This window comes from Hydra vulgaris, chromosome 15 (genome assembly GCF_038396675.1).
Source record: "Hydra vulgaris chromosome 15, alternate assembly HydraT2T_AEP".
Classification (NCBI taxonomy): domain Eukaryota; kingdom Metazoa; phylum Cnidaria; class Hydrozoa; order Anthoathecata; family Hydridae; genus Hydra; species Hydra vulgaris.
The window spans coordinates 53,683,756-53,704,513 of NC_088934.1; the positions used below are offsets into that span (position 1 = coordinate 53,683,756).

At 28.2% G+C, this 20,758-nt stretch overlaps 1 protein-coding gene across 1 annotated transcript; it reads left to right on the forward strand.

Annotated features, from left to right (window-relative positions):
- The first annotated feature begins 1,058 nt into the window (after window positions 1-1,058).
- Window positions 1,059-2,814, forward strand: LOC136091391 (adenosine receptor A3-like). Its single transcript, XM_065818902.1, has one exon. The coding sequence runs from the start codon at window positions 1,316-1,318 to the stop codon at window positions 2,366-2,368; it is 1,053 nt and encodes a 350-aa protein (XP_065674974.1). The 5' UTR covers window positions 1,059-1,315; the 3' UTR covers window positions 2,369-2,814.
- Window positions 2,815-20,758: the final 17,944 nt, after the last annotated feature.

Below are 20,758 nucleotides of genomic sequence, written 5' to 3' on the forward strand. Positions count from 1 at the left end.
CACAATGTTGATCAACTAACCTTTTGTTTTCTTTGTTTTGAGTTCTTTTTATAGCTTTACGATTTTTCATGATTTGTTGTAATAAAAAATTAGTTAGGGGTCGTCCTTAAAGTAAGTACGTACTTTATGGACGATCCCTTATCATTCGATATTTATTAAAACGTCGATTTTAAATAAATATTCAAAATCGACGTTTAATAAATACCAAACCAAATAAATTTAACTTTAAACTGTTTATTTCATCTCTTGTATTTTGTAGGGGTATTTTCTTATTAAGTTTTAATTTTTTAATTTTTTTAATTTTCTTATTAAGTTTAGCTTTGATTTTATTGACTGTCATCACAATAGCATTAACTTGCAATTTTTCTTATGGAAAAACTTCATGATTTAATTAATGCAAGTGATTTGAATGTTTTTTATAAACAAATATTTCTGAATTTATTTTTATTCGTTATATCTTTACTTTTTTCATTTTTAGCCACCAAAGTTCATGTGTATCGATCAGAAAATTCATCAAAATTTTAAAACAAAAGTAAAAAAAGTATTTAAGTTTATTATTATAAAGTAAATTATTGCATAAACGTACAATGACGCGCTTATTGCGCGTTTTTACTAATTCTCACTTATTAATACTAAAAATAAACTGCACAATTATTTTACACTTGAATATATTATTAAAAAAATATAATAATAATAAATAAATAAATAGTAATAAACCAAAAATTCATCAACAAATTTAAATTCCCGAGAATATTTTCATTTAAAGTCAAAAAATAATAATGATAAAATAAGAACTTTGCAAAACTGTAAAGCAATGTCAATTATTTTTATTACATATTTTTGTTTGTATATACTTTGTGTATATTGTACATACTATTATCCTAACAGAACAAACAAAATTAAATATTTGACACAAAACTCTTGCATGTACCTAAAACATTGTTAATAAAATGAATGTTATCGTAAGTATATGAATTTGATAAGCAAATAACAACTAATCTATTTTTTTATAGCTATTATCTTTGAACTTTATTTCTTTTTAACAAATTTCAATGAAAAAAAAGAGTTCCGAATGAAGGTACGTAGTTTTTTAATGGAACGCCAAAACATCAAAACTATTAGGGAGAATTAAAAAGAAGCAAATTATTTTCGTTATAATATAGTTGGACACATAACTTATTATACTTATAAAAAGAACAAAATATTTGTTGTAAAAAGAAGTTGTTTTTTAAGAGAATACTTTTTAATTAAAAAGTATTTTGCTTTACTAAAAGTTTTATTTACTAATTTTAACGTTTGAAAAAAAAAAAAAAAAATGAACGAAACGGAACATTGCAAAGTGTTGATATCACCAAGTTTTTCTACTGCTGAAAAATTGATTTTTTTAATTGTAAATTTATTCACTGCATTTATAGCAATATTCGGAAATTGTTTGGTAATTACTGTGGTATTTTTAAATTCGAAACTTCAAACTAGATCCGTCTGCTTTTTGGTGTTTTTATCAGTAACAGATTTTATTACCGGCGTGCTGGTTCAGCCACTTTCGATGGCCATAATTTTGCGTAAATGGGACAATAAAACTAACTGTTATCTATCAATGTTTTTAGCGTTCATTGCAACTATTATGTGTGGATCATCGGCAAGCATGTTGACGCTAATAAGTTACGATAGATATATGCATTTATCAAAATTAAACAACTATTCAGTTCATATGACTTCCTTTAAAATAAAGATTTTATTAATTGCAGTTTCGATGTACCCAGCGTTAACTGGAATATTTATGTTTACAATACTAAGTTCAGTTTTTTATTATTTAGTAATCATCGAGTCATTATTGCTAATGATAATCATGTGTTTTTGTTACTACAAATCATGGAAAATCGTAAAGAACCAAGCTTTAAAAAGAACTCAAAGCAAAGAAAACAAAAGGCTTGTTGACCGACATTGGAAAGTGGCAAAATCAATGGTGATTCTCATTACATTCTATTTTCTTGCTTGGACACCTTTGACGGTATTCACAGCATTCGACGAAATTAGAAAGCTTTTTAAGTATGATTTAGGTATACATGATCACAATAAGTTATGTATCCTTTACTTTTGTTTACTTTGTGGATTTGCAAATGCTGCTGTAAATCCTTTTATTTATTTTCAAAGAAATAGCAAGCTAAGAAAACCTATGGCAACTTTATTAAACAAAATCTTATGCTCCGCATGTCGAGTAGCCGAAATCGAACTTCTTAATGAAAATGACAACGTAAACGCCTCAAATACCGGAAACCTTAACAAGAACGGTTTTTGCAATAACGTTTTTTTGAATAAAATAGTGGAAAACAAGGAAGCAAGTTTGCAACTTAATTTAAAAGACTAAAAAAAAAGTTCATTTACAAAAAATTTCGTTTAAAAATAATGTTCGTTTACAAATAATTTTTTACAATTTGGATCATCATCAATCATCATTGATCATCATTGATCATCATCGATCATCATCGATCATCATCGATCATCATCGATCATCATCGATCATCATCGATCATCATCGATCATCATCGATCATCATCGATCATCATCGATCATCATCGATCATCATCGATCATCATCGATCATCATCGATCATCATCGATCATCATCGATCATCATCGATCATCATCGATCATCATCGATCATCATCGATTATCATCGATCATCATCGATCATCATCGACCATCATCGATCATCATCGACCATCATCAATTATTTGAGAATAATTTAAAAAAACTTTAAATAGCAATAAAATCTTGTTATCGCAAATGACATTGAAAAAAAATTTAAAATTTCGTATTCTGTTTTTTTTTCTTCATGAACATCCAGCAGGAACGTTATAGGCAAAGTTAAAGCAATTTTCGATATTTTTTTTTTTCTGAGCTATTTAATATTTTTTATACCTTGTGGAATTTAGATGCTTGAAAAATAATTTAAAACTACAAACCAGTGCTTCAAGTTAGCCTAAAGAATGTTCCTGAATCTTCGTGTATAAATAATCAAAGGTTATAAATATACACTTATTAATACAATTCTATAATTTTTCTAAATGCAGTAGTTTATGTACTTTTTTTTGTACCTAATAAAAAGATCGTAAGTATAACAGAGTTTGTCCAACAATTTAAGTGGATTTAAATTTTAATAAATTTAATTCAATTGAATTAATTAAATTAAATTAAACTACATAAAATACTTTTTAAAAATATGCTTTCCAACATAATTCATTGGGGGAAAAAAAAAAAAGTACAAATACTTGGTAAAAGTTTTGCTCTATTATATCCGTCTCTTTATCTCCTCTGCTTCTGCGAGCTATTTAATGTTTTAAATTGGCGCGGTCATCTAATAACAATAAGTTTTTGCATATTTTGTATATTTGTAAATTATTTATTCAATCTATATTTTATATTAATTGGAAAAAAACTATTAAAATTTTCTAATTAACAAGATTAAGGTAATATATTGCATCAAAGTTTAGAGAAGGAACAATTAATTTAGAGAAGGGTAGATTAGAGTAACATGAGCACCTTAGTAATACGAGCAAAATAAAAGAATTCTAAGATGCGAAGTTGCTTTGTATTTTTTGAATTGACTTTATGTGGTTATAACAGGAATCAGTTAATTAGCGTAAATTTATATGCAGTTATTAGCGGCCATCATCTAATTAAAACGCTATTAAATTTTTTGCGTTATTATAATATATATATCACGCAGGAATAAATTGTCGCGCAAAACTTTGATTCTAAAATAATGAAATTTAATTTTTCATAAAAAAACATAAGTTAGCCAGAAATCCGTTCCATTTTTGTTTGAAAAACAATGCATAGATTCTATGATAGAAATATTTAGTGTTGACTTTATTTAACGATAACATTTTTGTGGAACAAGTGCATGCTTAAATTACTCAGGATTTTTTATTTTTGGATTTTTTATTGAAATTACCAAGCTACACAAGTTAAAGTTGAAAGTCCTAAAATTACAGTGGTTTTAATTGCTTTTTGAATAAAAACAAAACCAAGTAAAAAATTTTAATACTTAAGAGCCGTTTTTTCTAAGAATCAGGCAAATTCCTGAAACTGTGGAAGTGACCTCCTCCAAATTGCTTGAATTTTTTATATATTGATCAGAATATAGAAAAAACCTGTTGGGGAAAAAAAAAAATTTCAAAAATGTTTCGTTCACTCGGAATCTGGGCTTAAATTTTTCAGATTTTTTTAAAAATTTTTAGAAATTTAGTTTTTGCCACCTTTGAACCCATTTTTTTGGCAAGGCAAAAAGTTGCACATAGCTTTTGTAGTTAATATCAGACGTAACCCAAAAACTCTCTCCAAAAAATATAAAAAAGTTGCGTGACACTGTGTTGTTGGCTAATTATCATAGTTCAAAAGTACAAAATCAATGAGTTTTGTCAACTTTTAATCGGAGTTAATTCTAGCGGCGAAGTGTTGCACACAATTTTTCTTTTAGGATTTGAAATTATCAAAGGTATTGAGTCTAAAAATGCAAAGAAAGTTATGTGATACCTAAGGCCTATTAATATATTAAGGCTTGAAATTGGAAAAAAATGTTTTAGTATACTTACAAAATGAACCATTACGGCAGAGGCGCTTAGTTTTGTAAAAATGTAAACATATCCAACTGTCAATACAAAAAGGTCCTAACATAATAATAAAAAAAATTCGTGTGATTTTGTCACACGCATGATATAACATGAATTAAAAACTGAACAAAAATCTAACATCAAGATAACTATATTGCTAATTAAATAAAACATAAATCAAACATTTAAATGTTTTTCCATTTAAAAATTAGTTTTTCATTTATTAATAGAGTCATTTACACACATTATCCACCACATCACACATAATTTCTACTCTGCTGCAGTAAGTTTCTCTAAGAATAATGATATGACTGTATTATAGTCTTCTTCGGATAATGAATGCCACAACCACTGATTAGAAAAGGAGCATTTACTAAACAGATAATTTTATCAGTTTGGCTATTTATCTCCTCGGTAGTAACTGGCCAGCAAAAAGTATTCTTCTCTTGCCCGTTAATCATACAATTAACTCTGATCCCAGTTATAGATACCTAAAAGTATTAGCGCAACATTTAAAATAATATAATAAAGAGTTTATGATTTGTTTAATTTTGCTTACATTCAATAAAACTTGTAAAGTCTTATATAATGTCATTCTGAAATTATTTTTACATTTTATTTATATTCCTTTTATTTTAGAGCACTGTTTTGTAAAACAAAATAAAAACTTGAAACTAATATATACTTTGAATAATATTACCTCCACAATATATCCAATATTCCATTGTTTTTCATATGCAACAGCAACCCAATCATTCACTTTCCATACAAGACAAATTTCTTTTGCAAGATTGGCGATGTCTTCCTCATATTTATTATCATCTTCATTGTCTCCTGCCAGATTAAAGTCATCATTTTCGCCATAAACTTCTTTGTTATCGTTAACCTGACTATTTTCATTATTTTCTGTTGTCGGTTCTACCAGCTTACCTTTTCTTTTCAGGTTACTAAATCTATAACAATATCAATTGTACATATTTTTAAACATATGTAAACAAACACACAAAATTCTAACTTTCACCTAAATTTTAATTTCATATTTGTAAAAGAACTATTTAACAGTCAGAAACATAATCTAATTTGCAAAAGTTTTGATAGCAACAATGCCTACCTTGAAAATAAAGATCTTATCTGTTGGCTAGTTACATATTGATCAGGCGGAAGTTCTCTCCTCAGCTGCATGTGAACCTGCTCAGGGCTCATTTTATTACCTGATTCTTCTCCACGAATAAAGTATTTATACAACAGTTCTTTCTGCTGATTTGAAAATCTAAAAGAACTTCGAACTGGTAATGCCCAACCTTGCAATAGAAAAATGTTCATGCAATGTGGTTTGTCTTTTACGGAAGCACTGTTAGAGGATGAAGAAATTGGCATATTTAGTTGTGAAGTAATTTTCATCTTATGAAGAAACGAGTTGCGAACTTTATCCAATGATGTTAATGATTTCGGAACTGTATGAAGACCGGATAGCATGTGTTCTTCTAACTCAGCATCGCTTTCAAATGATAAAGTACAATTCATTTCAGTGCAAAATCTTAATGAATATAATTGCCTGTCACTTCTTTTCTGTTTTTCCTTAAGTGACTTGTTACGCTTAATTGAATTATCTGTTTTGCTATATGGCAACAACAACTTAATCGAGGGTTGAATTTTAAGATTTCCATACTCTTGTTCAATTCCCTCACCGATATTGAAATAACGCCACATCTTCATACTTTTTTCACCAAACTCAAATGAGTGATAGTTGCTAATGTTCTTAATCTTTGGTCCAGTAACTACAGTTTTATCATTGCTAATTTGAGCAACTGCTACTTTTGCATCTTTAGCGCCAAAACTATAATGCATAGCCTTGTGTATAACTTCAGCAGTCAAAAGATTATTACCAGAGTCAACGTAACTCCTTAAAATTGTCTTTACAACTGCACTCTCCCTGTCACATTGATCTTTTCCACAACAGGGTTCATTATAATCATATCTCAGCAGCTTTATATCTCTCTCTTTGCATACATTGTAGATTGCTTCAGCTGAAAGATTTCCCTGATAGCAGCCGGCATTATCAGATTTGGTAAACATTTTCTTGATATGCGGTTGATCAATTCTGAATTGGTCTAAAACTGCAGTGGCTAACGAAACAACATCACCTATTCCCTGATCACACCTATACATTGAAGTAAAGTAAACACGTTTGAATAACTTTCCTGCTATTTTTATGAAGAATATATCCACATGTAAACTCATTCCTTTCTTGCCAAAATACTCTCTTTGGCCCTCTCTGTATCGAACCGGAAGAATTTTTTGACAAAAATCTTTAAGCCAGAAAGCAGTTTCATCGTTTAATTGCTTAAAAGCTTCGATTTTTGCCTTTTTCTGTTGAGAATCTCTCATCAGGTGTTTTATGTAGTTGAATACGTCCTTTACAGCAATTTCCAAATCATAAATAGAATCAGCATCGTCAGAATTTTGAATTGTTAGTTCTTTGATCATCTCGATAGCTTTGCACAAATCATAGCAATCTGCACATACCACTTCTGATATCTCTGTGTTGGATTGAAGATTTTTTTCAGATGGATCTGATTAGGCATGTTTTGAGCTATGAGAAGAAATGTTTGAGTCATTGACACTACAATTGGTTTGATAACTTGTTTTCAAATACCTATTTTCCTTTTTCAAGGGCAGCTTCGAGAGATTTAGAACTAAATCTTTGTGCCAATTTTTGTAATGTTTGAAAACCATTCATGCCTGAAGCAGTAACATCATCTAATCCAGCTAAGCTTTTTCAACTTGAAGGTTTTATTGCATGCAATACTTTCCACAAACTTGAATCAGATAATGGTATATAATTGTTTTCACTACAACTTTTTCGATAGAACATGATAGCGTGGCTATATTTTGTCGTCAGTATTGCATGCACTATCTTTTGTTCTTCACCGCTGTCGTATTTTAATTTGGTTATTCCATAAGCAACATCATGCAAAATACCGCCTGTAAATATAAAGTCTAAGAAATGTTCACACTTTGTTTGATCAAGACTAGATCGGACGAATACTTTCTTCTCTGGAAATGCCAACCCTTTATGAGATGCATGCCATTTTCTTGCTGTTTCTATACGATGTTTGGTACACTCAAATGTGTTCATTATAAACTTTTTGGTATACTTGGTATGGTCTAATAATGAGAGGATAACTAACTTTCCCATGGAATCACTTTGCTTATATACTTTCTAAGCACGAATAATTTCAATTGAGAGAGGGCTATTTATTTCATCAACATTTTTACTGTTAAGAAAATCTATAAGTATTTCCTCTTGTCCAGGAGCAACAGCTTCCGCAAATTTTTTCTTTAATAAGTTTTCTAGGCAAACATACTTGCGTTTTAACTTATCTTTAGTAGTATCTTCCAGATATTCGAACTTCCTTTTTAATCTAAACTTTATTGGACTTGCATTAAGAACCTCAGTTACACTCTCACGGCTTCTTAGAGATTCGTCCAAAATCTCCTGTGAAACATTAATTTCACCGGGATCAAATTCTTCATCTGGAGTAGCAGGTGTCATATATGTTTGTTCTTGTTGTGTTTGTGTTTCTGTACATAAATTGGTGTTTTCGTTGACTCTAGATAAAGCAGTTTCTTGCTTTAAATGGGTAAAACACAGCATTGCACCAACTGAAAATACTTCATTGTATCGCTTTGACATTGATATGACGACATGTATTGGTGACGCCCTTAAAGCGGGAGATTTTTTTCCTTTTATATTTAGATGGTGAGGATGAAAGCATGTTTTTGGAGGACTCCATGCAATACCAAACGTGTACCGGTGAAAAGCACATATTTGTTCATCCTTTTCAAGATTTCTTTTAAGTCTATTTGCAATAAGTCCATTTTCTTCCCAAATATTATTATCGTTTAATCGCATGACCTAAAAACAATTTTTTAAACAATTATTAAGTGTGTCATTTAAAGCATTGTTTATAATCTGACTCTTCACGAAAAATGTTTACAAGTTTGAAATACATTGTTGTTATTATTAAAATACAATATTGCAAGAGTGTGATTAATTTAGTGATTATTTATTAAAAGAGTAAGGATTTAATTAAAAGAGCTATTTTTTTTTGTTTAAAGAACTTTGCCTCAAAATCTTATTGCAGAGAAGTTATAAAGTATGTAATTATAAAAATTATATTACAGTCTGCGTAAATTTAAAATACATAATTACCTTTAAGTTGATGAGGTGTTTCTTAACATCAACATCTCCCAGCTGATGAATGTAGAACATTTTGTTTACAATTTTATGTTTTTTGAATGATCCACAATTTCCTTTTGAAAAGCAACAACAGTTTTCATAAAAATATTTGTTTTGTTTCATACTCAACTAAAAACAAGTTCTATTTATGCAGTACCTATTTCTCAATAGCAATGATAAAATATCTACTCTATTTATGCAAATTTTAAAGATCGTTAAAATAAAGTTAAGACATTTTTATGGTAAAGTAAACAACCGCCCACTAACTTGTTTCTCCACAATCGTGATATCAGCGATTCTTCTTCCATTCGATCACCACAAGTTATTTGGTTATGACGTAAATTTAAATTATTCACTTCTGATCATATATTGTTTTTTATTATTATTTATTTCAATTGTTATGATTTCTATATCATAGTCAGAAACGCTTAAATTTTTTCTTAACATTACGTGCAATGTTTTGTGTAATGCTAAATGCTAATTTTGGATGATAGAAATTTTATTGTGAGCGAAAACCTCATCTGTGTGTCCAAAAAAATATCTCTTCGTACTTAATCATTTTTAACAATTTGAACCTTTATTTTTAACTTAATATCTAAAGATTACACGAATTTTTTTTATTATTATGTTAGGACCTTTTTGTATTGACAGTTGGATATGTTTACATTTTTACAAAACTAAGCGCCTCTGCCGTAATGGTTCATTTTGCAAGTATACTAAAACATTTTTTTCCAATTTCAAGCCTTAATATATTAATAGGCCTTAGGTATCACATAACTTTCTTTGCATTTTTAGACTCAATACCTTTGATAATTTCAAATCCTAAAAGAAAAATTGTGTGCAACACTTCGCCGCTAGAATTAACTCCGATTAAAAGTTGACAAAACTCATTGATTTTGTACTTTTGAACTATGATAATTAGCCAACAACACAGTGTCACGCAACTTTTTTATATTTTTTGGAGAGAGCTTTTGGGTTACGTCTGATATTAACTACAAAAGCTATGTGCAACTTTTTGCCTTGCCAAAAAAATGGGTTCAAAGGTGGCAAAAACTAAATTTCTAAAAATTTTTAAAAAAATCTGAAAAATTTAAGCCCAGATTCCGAGTGAACGAAACATTTTTGAAAATTTTTTTTTTCCCCAACAGGTTTTTTCTATATTCTGATCAATATATAAAAAATTCAAGCAATTTAGAGGAGGTCACTTCCATTGACTGCCTGATTCTTACAAAAAATGACTCTTAAATACACTATACTAAAATATCTTTCTGAAATTTAAATTCAAAAAATTTGCAACTTTAATGTTTAAAGGTTTAAGTTAATGTAATTGAAAAATAAAGAACTAATTTTTTTTAGGTAAAACATAGTAGTATTGCTTTAATATAAAGTAGCCTAAAATTTAATCTTTTTATGGTAAGTTTTGTTAGTAACGTATCATTATATTCTACAAATTAGTTCTAATTTCAGGTTGGTAACTTTTTACTTAATGTTATTTTTTTGAGCTTATTTAAATTGTTCATATTACCAAGTGGTTTGGGTAATATGAGCACTTTTCTACTATTTTAAAACCTCTGTGATTTAAAAAAAAATTCGGGAGCCCAAATATCTAAGCGGATCATAAGTAATGAACCCTAAAAACTGTATAACGCATTTCTCTGAATGCATTTATAAACTATGAGTTGATCAATTAAAAAGGAAAAAGAAAAGCTGAATAAAACGCCACAGGTGTTTTGGCCCCGCTTAGCATTGGCGTTCTAATTAAAAAAAAAGACCACACAAGAAAAAATAAAAAAAGTTTAGTCAATCAATAATATAAAATCTGTAGAAAAAAGAACGCGTAAAGCATACAAGCAATACTCAATACCATGTTTTAAAGTTGTTGAATATAAACAAAAGGGTTACACTCAAATTTTGTATTCTGTCCCTCTACTTTATTCCCAAACAGAGTTTATAAAAATACTAATAGTTTTTAATAATATTATTTGTTGAATAATCGTTTTGGTAAGTTATTCTAACTTGTATTAAGTTTGACAATTGATAATTCATGATATGGTAGTGGTTTCCTTGGGTTGAATGTTATGCATTAGGTCCAAAAATGTATCATTTAAATGCAATTCTAAATGCATCAATTTTATTTCATTAAAAGTACAAATACGAAAAGTATAAAACTACGAGGAATTTACATAAGCAACTTTCTTTAGAAGTTGTTAAACTAATTTAGTTTAACAACTAAAAAAATGTCTAATTTTTTGTCTTGTTCTTGTGTGAACTAACTGGTCTTTAGAGTGCTATAGTATTTTTGTGTAAATTAAATGAACCTTAGAGTTCATATATATGAAGTTACATAAAAGCATACCTTTTTTTAAGTTGTATAAAAAAAGCAGTGCTAATTTCATTTAAATAATTGACTCAAGACATTTTAAAACAAATAAAATTATCTTGTTTGACCCATTTGGTTCTTGTTTGACCTATTTTTTCGTTACATTTTTATGACATGTTTTAAATTTAGAATGCAATCTTCACACTAGGTAACAAACTGACTGCAAATGTTAAGAAAAAATGGATGATTGGAATCTTTTTTTTGTATGGTTGTTAAGGTACTCCCAAAACTAATTATAATCTTATCAATAGCACCGCAGAAAAGCATTTAACTAGGTAGTTCATTACTCCTTCCTTACAAATGTTCCTTATTGTGCTAGAGCCGGCGTCGAACCTTTGACCATCTGAGCCAGAACTGCGCTACGTGTGATTTGAAAAAAAACTTTGCGGTACTGGATTAAATTACTTGTAGTACGATGGTGGAATGAAATTAACTTAAAAGCATACTTGCATACTTTGACTAACACCTAATAAATAGATTGCCCCACTAACCCCTCTTTTTTTTTCGGAAAAGTTGACTTTAAATACAAAATTTACAAAAATTTTAACAAAAGTTTGAATTTACATCACTATATATGTACTTCAGTGACGGATCCGAGAATTTTTGGTGGTGGTGATGGTGGTGGGGGGAGTTAAAATATTTTTGTAATTTGTACCATATTTGCGTCTCCTAAAAAAATAAAAAAAGGTCCTCAACTTCTAAGATGTTTAAGGACTTTCAGATTTTGGTGGGGGAATGCATAATTCAAACCACCCCCTTCCCCCCTGGATCCGTCACTGACGTATTTAGATAAATATTTCACATATCAAGCTTTATGTGTTAAAAAATATTTTTAACAACTTGTGAAAACTTCAAATTAATGCAATGATAATGTATATCAAAAAATTGCAGTGATTCGAGCCTGGGAACACAAATACTCAAGTGAGAGGACCAAATTCTTTAGATATTTTTGTTTCCAATGACTTTTTTTTTTAGAAAACGGTATCATTTTACATAAATATACCTAAATTTGAAGTATACACAAGGTCTGAAATTGTAAAATCTGTATCGACACTTTTATTGATACAGAATTGTATCGACAAAACTGGCAATAACTATACTTTTTGACAAAAATCCAGTTTTCGCCATTGCAATAACGCTTATTCGCGATCGGCGAATAAACGCTATTGCAATGGCGAAACAAACAATCAGAAAGGTGAAAAATTGGCAAAATTTATATAACTATCATATATAAACACGTGATACATCAATATTATTGTATTTTGGGTAAAAAAAATTTAAATTTACTATTGAAAATAATTTTTACGCGTACCTATGACGTGTACAACGCGCGCTTACATGTGAAAGTGTCTTTCACACGCGTAAAATATGACTTAAAAAAATCGGATTTCTTGATCCAAAATACCAAATAAAAGAATACCACATATTTTTTAATGTAAATTTTTCTTGTGCCTAAGGCTCGTACTACACACGCGTATACGTGTATAGAGTCTTTTACGGACACAAAGACTGACTTAGTTTAAAAAAACTACATTCTTCAAACCAAAGCATTTACAAATTAAAAAGAAAAATTGGATTCAAAAAATATTTTAATATTATAATAATATTAAAATATATTAAATACAAAATAAATATTTATCTTATCTAATTTTTTTTTCAAGAAAACAAAAAAAGAAAACCTAATAATTATAAAAAAGCTTTATTTCATTATTACAGCATTAACAAAGATAAAACTTCATGGATAAGTGTTTTTCCATTTTCAACCTTGAATTTTTTGAAACAAATATTTGATATTAGAGGATCACTTCTAATCAACAGGTATTGGAACTGGTTTTTCATAACATTCTTTCTAGATATCTTGGCTGTATGGTTTAATCTAGCTTTGCGAATTTCCTTATTTAAAGCCTCTTGTGACTCTTCAGAGTAGTAACCAATTGGCAGTTCTAATGCCTCAGATATCTACACACCATGTTCCAAGAGTTTATGAAAAGTTGGGGAACATAGCAGCAATGGTTTTTGAGTATAAGAGTTTCATAACAATACTGGCCAAAACTTTCAGAGTTCAACTCATAACAGGAGCATATTATGATTGTGATATTATGATATTAGGATTGTCCTGAATATAATAACTACATCTACTGCCATCCCCGTTATATCAGCAAAATCTTTAACATTTTCAAATACCCTTCTGGCAGTGTTTCCATTGTTAGTGTTGCCCTGTTTAGGCATATCAACTATAAGACTTAGCTCTTCTCTAAAACCTCAGTTGAATGTTCTAATTTCCACTTTTTACTGATGCTTTTTCAGCTGGGGATTTGGCAAAGTATTTTTTAATGTCTAACTTATATCCTAAATGTAAAATATATTCAAAAGGTCTGAGCCAGCAATGCAGAGTAGAAATGCCCAAAGACAAAGCTTTTTCATTGATTTATTTAGATTTGATAAATGCTGGGTTATTAAGTTCACTTGGCTTTAGCTTTTTTTATTGAAGTTAATACCAATGTTTCAGCAGGATGTTCTGCCAATTTGGCAACCTTAAATTAGATAATATTTAATATTTAAGCTTGGAAACTATTTTTTAAACTGGATTGAATTTAATTAATTTATCACTACCTGCCCAGTGGACACAGGGCGTAAAAAAGACGTCTTTTAAACGTTTTTTTAACGTTTCGGACGTCTTTTGAACGTTTAAAAGACGTCTTATTTAGGTCCTGTGCCCACTGGGTGAGATCTTCTGCTTCTATCACCTTACTCTTCCCAGTTCTTGCACTTTCAAACTGGACCTGCTGCAAAGTTTTTTTTGTCAACAGCTACATCTTTGTCTAATCAAATTCGCTCGTGTTCTATAAGTCTAGAGAAGGTTCTTGAATATTTCCGCAATTTTGATTGGAATTTACATTTAAATATTATTAGAGTTTTCTTTAGATTTTTCATTTCAGGTTTGTCAATCCTTTCATAGTATAGACCCTCCAGTCTAAAAAACTTACGTAGAAGAGCCTCAAGTAAATTATCATGATTCCTAACTTTTGAATTACAGGAACTAAATGTATTCTTTTTTGAATGTAAACAATAAACTATTGTTAGTTATTTTATACGCAAGTTTTAATTTTAAAACATGCACTATGCCATTGTATGTTGCATATTTTGGTTTTTGATGTTTGATAACTAGCACTATCTGCTTGAGCATGAGTTTTTTTACCAATAGGAACTAAATGTATTATTTGTGTGATGAATGTAAGCAATGAACTATTGTTCGCTAATTTATACGCAAGTTTTTATTAAAAACGGAAAAAAAAATACAAAAAAAAAACGATGTATTTAAAAGGTCTTATTTTAATTGGGGCAAGTTGGGGCAAATGATTTTTATTTTTTCTGCTTTCATTTATACCTATACCTAATGGGAAAATATTAAAACATGGAATCTAGTGGAATCTTTTAGTTTTTGAACTAAACTCGTAATCAAACTAATTAAAAAAAATCAATTTATGACGCATTTTTGAGATCTCAGTAATGAAAATCTAAAATTAAAATTTATTGTCAAAAATGATGTTAATAATTACCAAACATCTTAAACATATGACTTCAAATTAAATTTTGTTTTTACCCATGTCAATCTTAAAAGAGTGACACTAAAGCGATACTTTTTTAATCGAATTTTCCGATAAATAAAATAAATAAGTCTCGGAAAAAGGCTAATAAATTGGTGAAATCTTAAAAATTATTCTCCAAAAAATAAATTTTTGTCTTTTAGTGGTATTTAGTTACATTATAATTTTCAATCAATAGTTTTTTATGGTTTTTTTTTTGCCGGTTTTATAGATTTTGACTCACGGTGCGGCGGTGGCGTAATATTGCAGGTTTTACACTTTTACTCGAGAATTGTGCAAACTTCAAACTTAGGTATGTATATGCATATGTCAAATGATAATGTTTTGAAAAAAATTGCAGAAAATGGGGCCTAAGAACAAAATACTCTCAAAATTTGGCCCAACAACTGATTGCTCCAAAGGAAGGGGTGATGAGTTGATGTTTTTTGTTTCTTTTTAACTATTTTTTTTGAATTTAACTTCATTTGCAGGTTTTAAATTTTATAGAATAATATTTTAAATCTAAAAAATTAAAAAGTTAAAAACTTTACATAATCATAACTTTCAGAATTTACAAGTTTATTAGATGAAATTTAAAATCTCTCCACGAGTTTAAAAATAGTGTGAGTAAAATAATTTATTTCATTAACTTGTTGCCCTCTTATCGGGCGTAATTTTTTTGTAAAAACATCATATGAAAAAATCATAAACATTGTCGAATCTGCTGCAAAAAAAGTACGAATTAGAAGTGTCAAACCTGCAACACCAAATCAGATCAGACGCCGATCAGAATGATAAGAAAAGGACTTTCTGACGCCAAAATCATAAGAATATCTTATAAGAATATAATCTAGTATCACTATATGTAGATGTTTCCTACTTTTGCTAATATTTGGTATATTCTAACCCACTGTGTATCGGTACAATGCTTGTTTTTTTTTTTTAAGTCCAATGCAAGTTTATTGCTTTTAAAGACACATCGTTGATCCGACAATCAAAGCCGTCTAAGACTTATGCTATGGGCCAATATCTGCAGCAGTAGGTTGATTAAAAAGTTTGCGTCACTGTCGTAAGTCTTATTAAAAGCAAAATTTATTTCATAACCCTAGCCTTGTCTTACGATTAACTTTTAAAATGCATGAAATCCTTAACAATTAAAATAGAGTGGAATAATGAACAGATTTATTATAAAGCCGAAAATGTTTTGCGCAATAAGTTTCATCTAATAACTTAAATTAATGTAAGCTTAGAATTGTTTAAAAATTCAAAATTCGGTTTTTTAAAGTTCTAAAAATATATTGATTACGAAAAATCACTTCATTTACATGGTAAAGTAAGAATATACATAAAATGCTCTTTGTCATTGCTTCCTTTAATTACTAATAGGTTTAGTTATTACAATGGTGAAATAATAGTTTCTTTTTTAAACAAAAAAGTTGTCATTAGAATTATGAAATGCTGCAGAAATGCAAATAGCGTTTAAATAGTTCTTATTCATATTATTATTATTATTAATATATATATTATATTATTTTTAAATATAAAATGTAAACTAATTAATTAAATAGAAATTTTGCTAAGTAGGTTTTTTATGTAGAGTAATAAATAACTAAATATTAGGTTGGCTCAAAGTGCATTAAATTTATTAGTCTTTATAAGAAAGAAAAATAATATATAACACAATAATATATTGTGTTATATTATACGATAAGTATTAATTGATGAAATTGATTTTATATATATATATATATATATATATATATATATATATATATATATATATATATATATATATATATATATATATATATATATATATATATATATATATATATATATATATATATATATTTATCAAATATGTTATAACCACATTTATGTCATTCAGTCTCCTTTTAAAAATACTCAAATGAGTTAACAAATCAAGTCTTTCAGGTGAATAATTATATTATATATTTCAACTTACCATTTCCAGCTGGTTTATAAGGGGTGCCCTGCTTGTCGCAATACTTTTAATGAACCACTGTTTTAATTAAGATATTAAAGAGGATCCATGATCTGAATGAATATATTTAGGCATACAGAATGTGGAAAATAAATCAACTAAACAATTAATTACTTTATATAAATATGAGGTAAATGTGAGTGATCTTCTACAACAGTTAACATATGTTTTTTAGGAGTTAAAATCTATGGATATTCGCTCGAAAGGCTGAGTTGTTTTAATTAGGTGTACGGATTTTGGATGATAGTATTTTGGTTTTATTTCATTAAATATTCTAAAATCTCTGCATATTTGTTTTACATCTTCTACTAAATAAAGTTGATTTTTTGACCAAATAAAATGATAGAGTTAGTTAACTCCAAAACAAAAGTCCTGAACCAAAGAAAATGTATCTGAACCACTGTTAAACTTCCCTGGGCAATAATGAATATCATTATTTATCATATCATTTTTGTTTTTACTGTTTAATTAATAATCATACATAAATGCCACAGAGCATTGGGATGTATAATCTAATGTTGAACCAGGAGAAAATGTTACCAATGATTTATGGCTTCATTTGTTGCTTGAGTTTCTTTGTCCACTGTTGAATAGTATTGTTCACTTCCTTGAAAAATCTGCGAATGAAAGACAACAGGCCTTGTCTTGGTTAAGTCTTGCTGATATGGCAAAATCAGAAGCATCAGCCTATAGTGAAAAAGATATTCTTATCAATGGTTTGTATTGAGATCATTCCAATAATTTTTTAAAGAGACTTTTAAAAAAAAAAAAAAAATTCTAATTCACTCAAATAAAAGACCGCAATCAACCGCTATTAAGATAGGAATTAATAGAAAACAAAGAATAAAGTTAAAGTGCAAGAAAACAGTTGAAAGAAGACTTGAACGGTTGTAGGTTGTATGATCCAGGAAAACATGAAGATGGAAAAGAGATCCAAAGGTTAAAGTGAAAACACACACAGAAAACACGAAGATGGAAAACATGAAGATGGAGGAAAGTTTTAAAAGGTTGAAGTGGAAAAAAAAAACAAATAGAAGAGTTAAAAGCATGGAGTGACAGATACAGTAAAAGGTTGTGACTTTGCTAAGTGAGGAGTAAAGTGAGAATTAGTTTTAGTTGATGATAGCTCTTTTGAGCAGCGACCATTACAGTATTTGTAGAAAAGAGAAAAAGATGCAACTTTATGACAATGGAAGAAAGGCTCAATCTTAATAGATAAAGCAGGTCCAACTATGTTGACAATGCTTTTTTGGACCTTGTCTAAAAAAGAAAGAGCACCATTAGAAAAACTAGTCATAATATAACAACAGTATTCCATACAGGGCATATAAGAGACTTGTAGTGGTAGAGAATGGAATCAGGAATAAAATAATGGCGAGCAGAATAAAGAGAAGCAACCTTAGTAGATGCTAGCTTTGAAATCTATTTTATTTATGGTTTTCATAAGAGGTCAGTAGTGAATGATAATCTAAGAAGATGTAAAGAAGAAAACTCAGTGAGAGGGTTGTTGTTCATTAATATAGGAATATCAACATTATTGCGATAGTTACTTGCAGTAAGTGACTGAGTTTTTTGGAATTAAAATTCACTTAGCATTATCAGGTGGAGATGATTTAGCATTATCAGATGGAGGTAACTTAATAAGAAGGACAAGCTGCTGAAGATCAGCTTTTAAAAAAACGTATAATATACGGTAAACCAAAAAATTTAATATGTCAGTTAAATGTATGCATTTCTTATTAAACGTAATTTTAGGATCTATGGATATTCTGAATTTATGCAATTTTTTATAATGCTTTTTCTGGCAATTATTACCACATACAATGTTATTAATGAATGGAAAGCAGTCATTTAGTTTATAAACCTTAACAAAGTTGTCTATTTTGCCTTTTTGATAAATGTATTTGATAGAAAGCAGAACGAATATCTGGAGTACTTTAAATTTTGTATTTAGAAATCTCTATTTTTGAGAATAATGTTGAGATATAGTGGCAATAGGTCAACAATATTTTGTGAGATTGATAAACAATTAAGGTTCAGTTATTATTGCTGTAAAGGCTGAAAAGGTTGTAGGTGGCTTTTCCACCATATTTAATGGTAATACTTTCATGCAACTCTTCAAAACCTGTACCAAGTATGATTTCAATGCATAAGTGTTGTAAACCCGATCAAGACAAATTTAAGTTGTATGTTATTAGTTAGGTTATTGTTACATATCTGAAATATACATACAGTATATGCATATATATGCAGTTTGACTTTATTGTAGATGTTGGTTTTGAAGAGTTATAGAAACATAACAATATCCGTCTAAATGCTGAAAAATAAGCTGATGCCATTCCATTATTATTTTGTTTATAAATAACTTCTAAATCGAGTAAGGATAGTAGTTTATTATTATTGAAACTTTTATTTGTACTTCCCTATCAATCAAGGCTTCTGCTTTATATTTGTCATTATTATTGATTATTGTCATCACTTTGAGATGTTTTTTGCAGGGATGAATTTATTTCCAGAGTAGATGATAAGTATAGTGGATAGAGAGTACAAGTTTGAATTTTATTTGGGCACATTAAGATTTTGCTTGGTCAAAGGTATATATAATATATATATATATATATATATATATATATATATATATATATATATATATATATATATATATATATATTATGATGATGATTATGATGGCTATGACAATTATATATAAATATATATATATATATATATATATATATATATATATATATATATATGTATGTGTATATAAATATATGTATATATAAATATTTATATATATATGCGTGTATATATATATCTATCTATCTATATATATATATATATATATATATATATATATATATATATATATATATATATATATATATATATATATATATATATATATATATATATTTATATATATATATATATATATATTTGCATATATATGTATATGTATATTATGATGATGATTATGATTATGATAACTATGATTATATATATATATATATATATATATATATATATATATATATATATATATATATATATATATATATATATATATATATATATATACATATATATAGATATAGATATAGATATAGATAGAGATAGATAGATAGATAGATATAGATATAGATTAGTGATTGACCGAAATTCTGTTTCAGTATTGGTTTCGGCCAAAATTTCAATTTGAACTGATACCGAAATTTCAGTTTCGGTACTTTTTAAAAGCAAAGTTTTGGTAAAAAGCAAAGTTTTGGTTAAAAAACATACCGAAAACCGATTTTTATCTAATTTAGAAAAACAGTTATTTTTCAGAGTTTTCACAAAATATATTGAGAATTTTCACTAAAATATTGACAATTTTCACAAAACTCCTTGAAAAATCTGCCAGTTGTTAAATTTCGCTATTAACTTATATCGCCAACTTAGGTATCAAATCTTTGGGATACACGTAATTAATTCTAACATAATACGAGTATAAAAAAACAGCATTTTAAAAAACAGCATAAAAGTTGCATTTTTAAATATATTTTTCTAATAAAATGCCATATTGGTGTAGTGGTAGAGCATAGGGCATCCAATACCAGTATACCGAAAACCGGTATCCCGGTTTACCGGCCATTTTTCTATTACCGATACGGAGTTCTCAATACTGGTATTTCAATTATTTTTTTCATCGCACAGAAACTGTTCCATTAGACTTTGTGCGTGTTTTGACACAGACATTTTTAGAGAGTTATAAGGATAAAAATATCACATAATATACTTTGATTATAAAAATGGATAACAAAAAAGTTTTTCACTTTATTTTTTGTAACTTTGTTGTGTTGTGCTTTATTTTATTTGTTTTATATATATTTGCAAATATAACAACAACAAATAAAGACAAAGAATAAATTTAAAAAGAATAAATATT

Coding starts and splice junctions, on each gene's coding strand:
- LOC136091391 (XM_065818902.1), top strand. CDS start 1,316: ATGAACGAAACGGAACATTGCAAAGTGTTGATATCACCAAGTTTTTCT.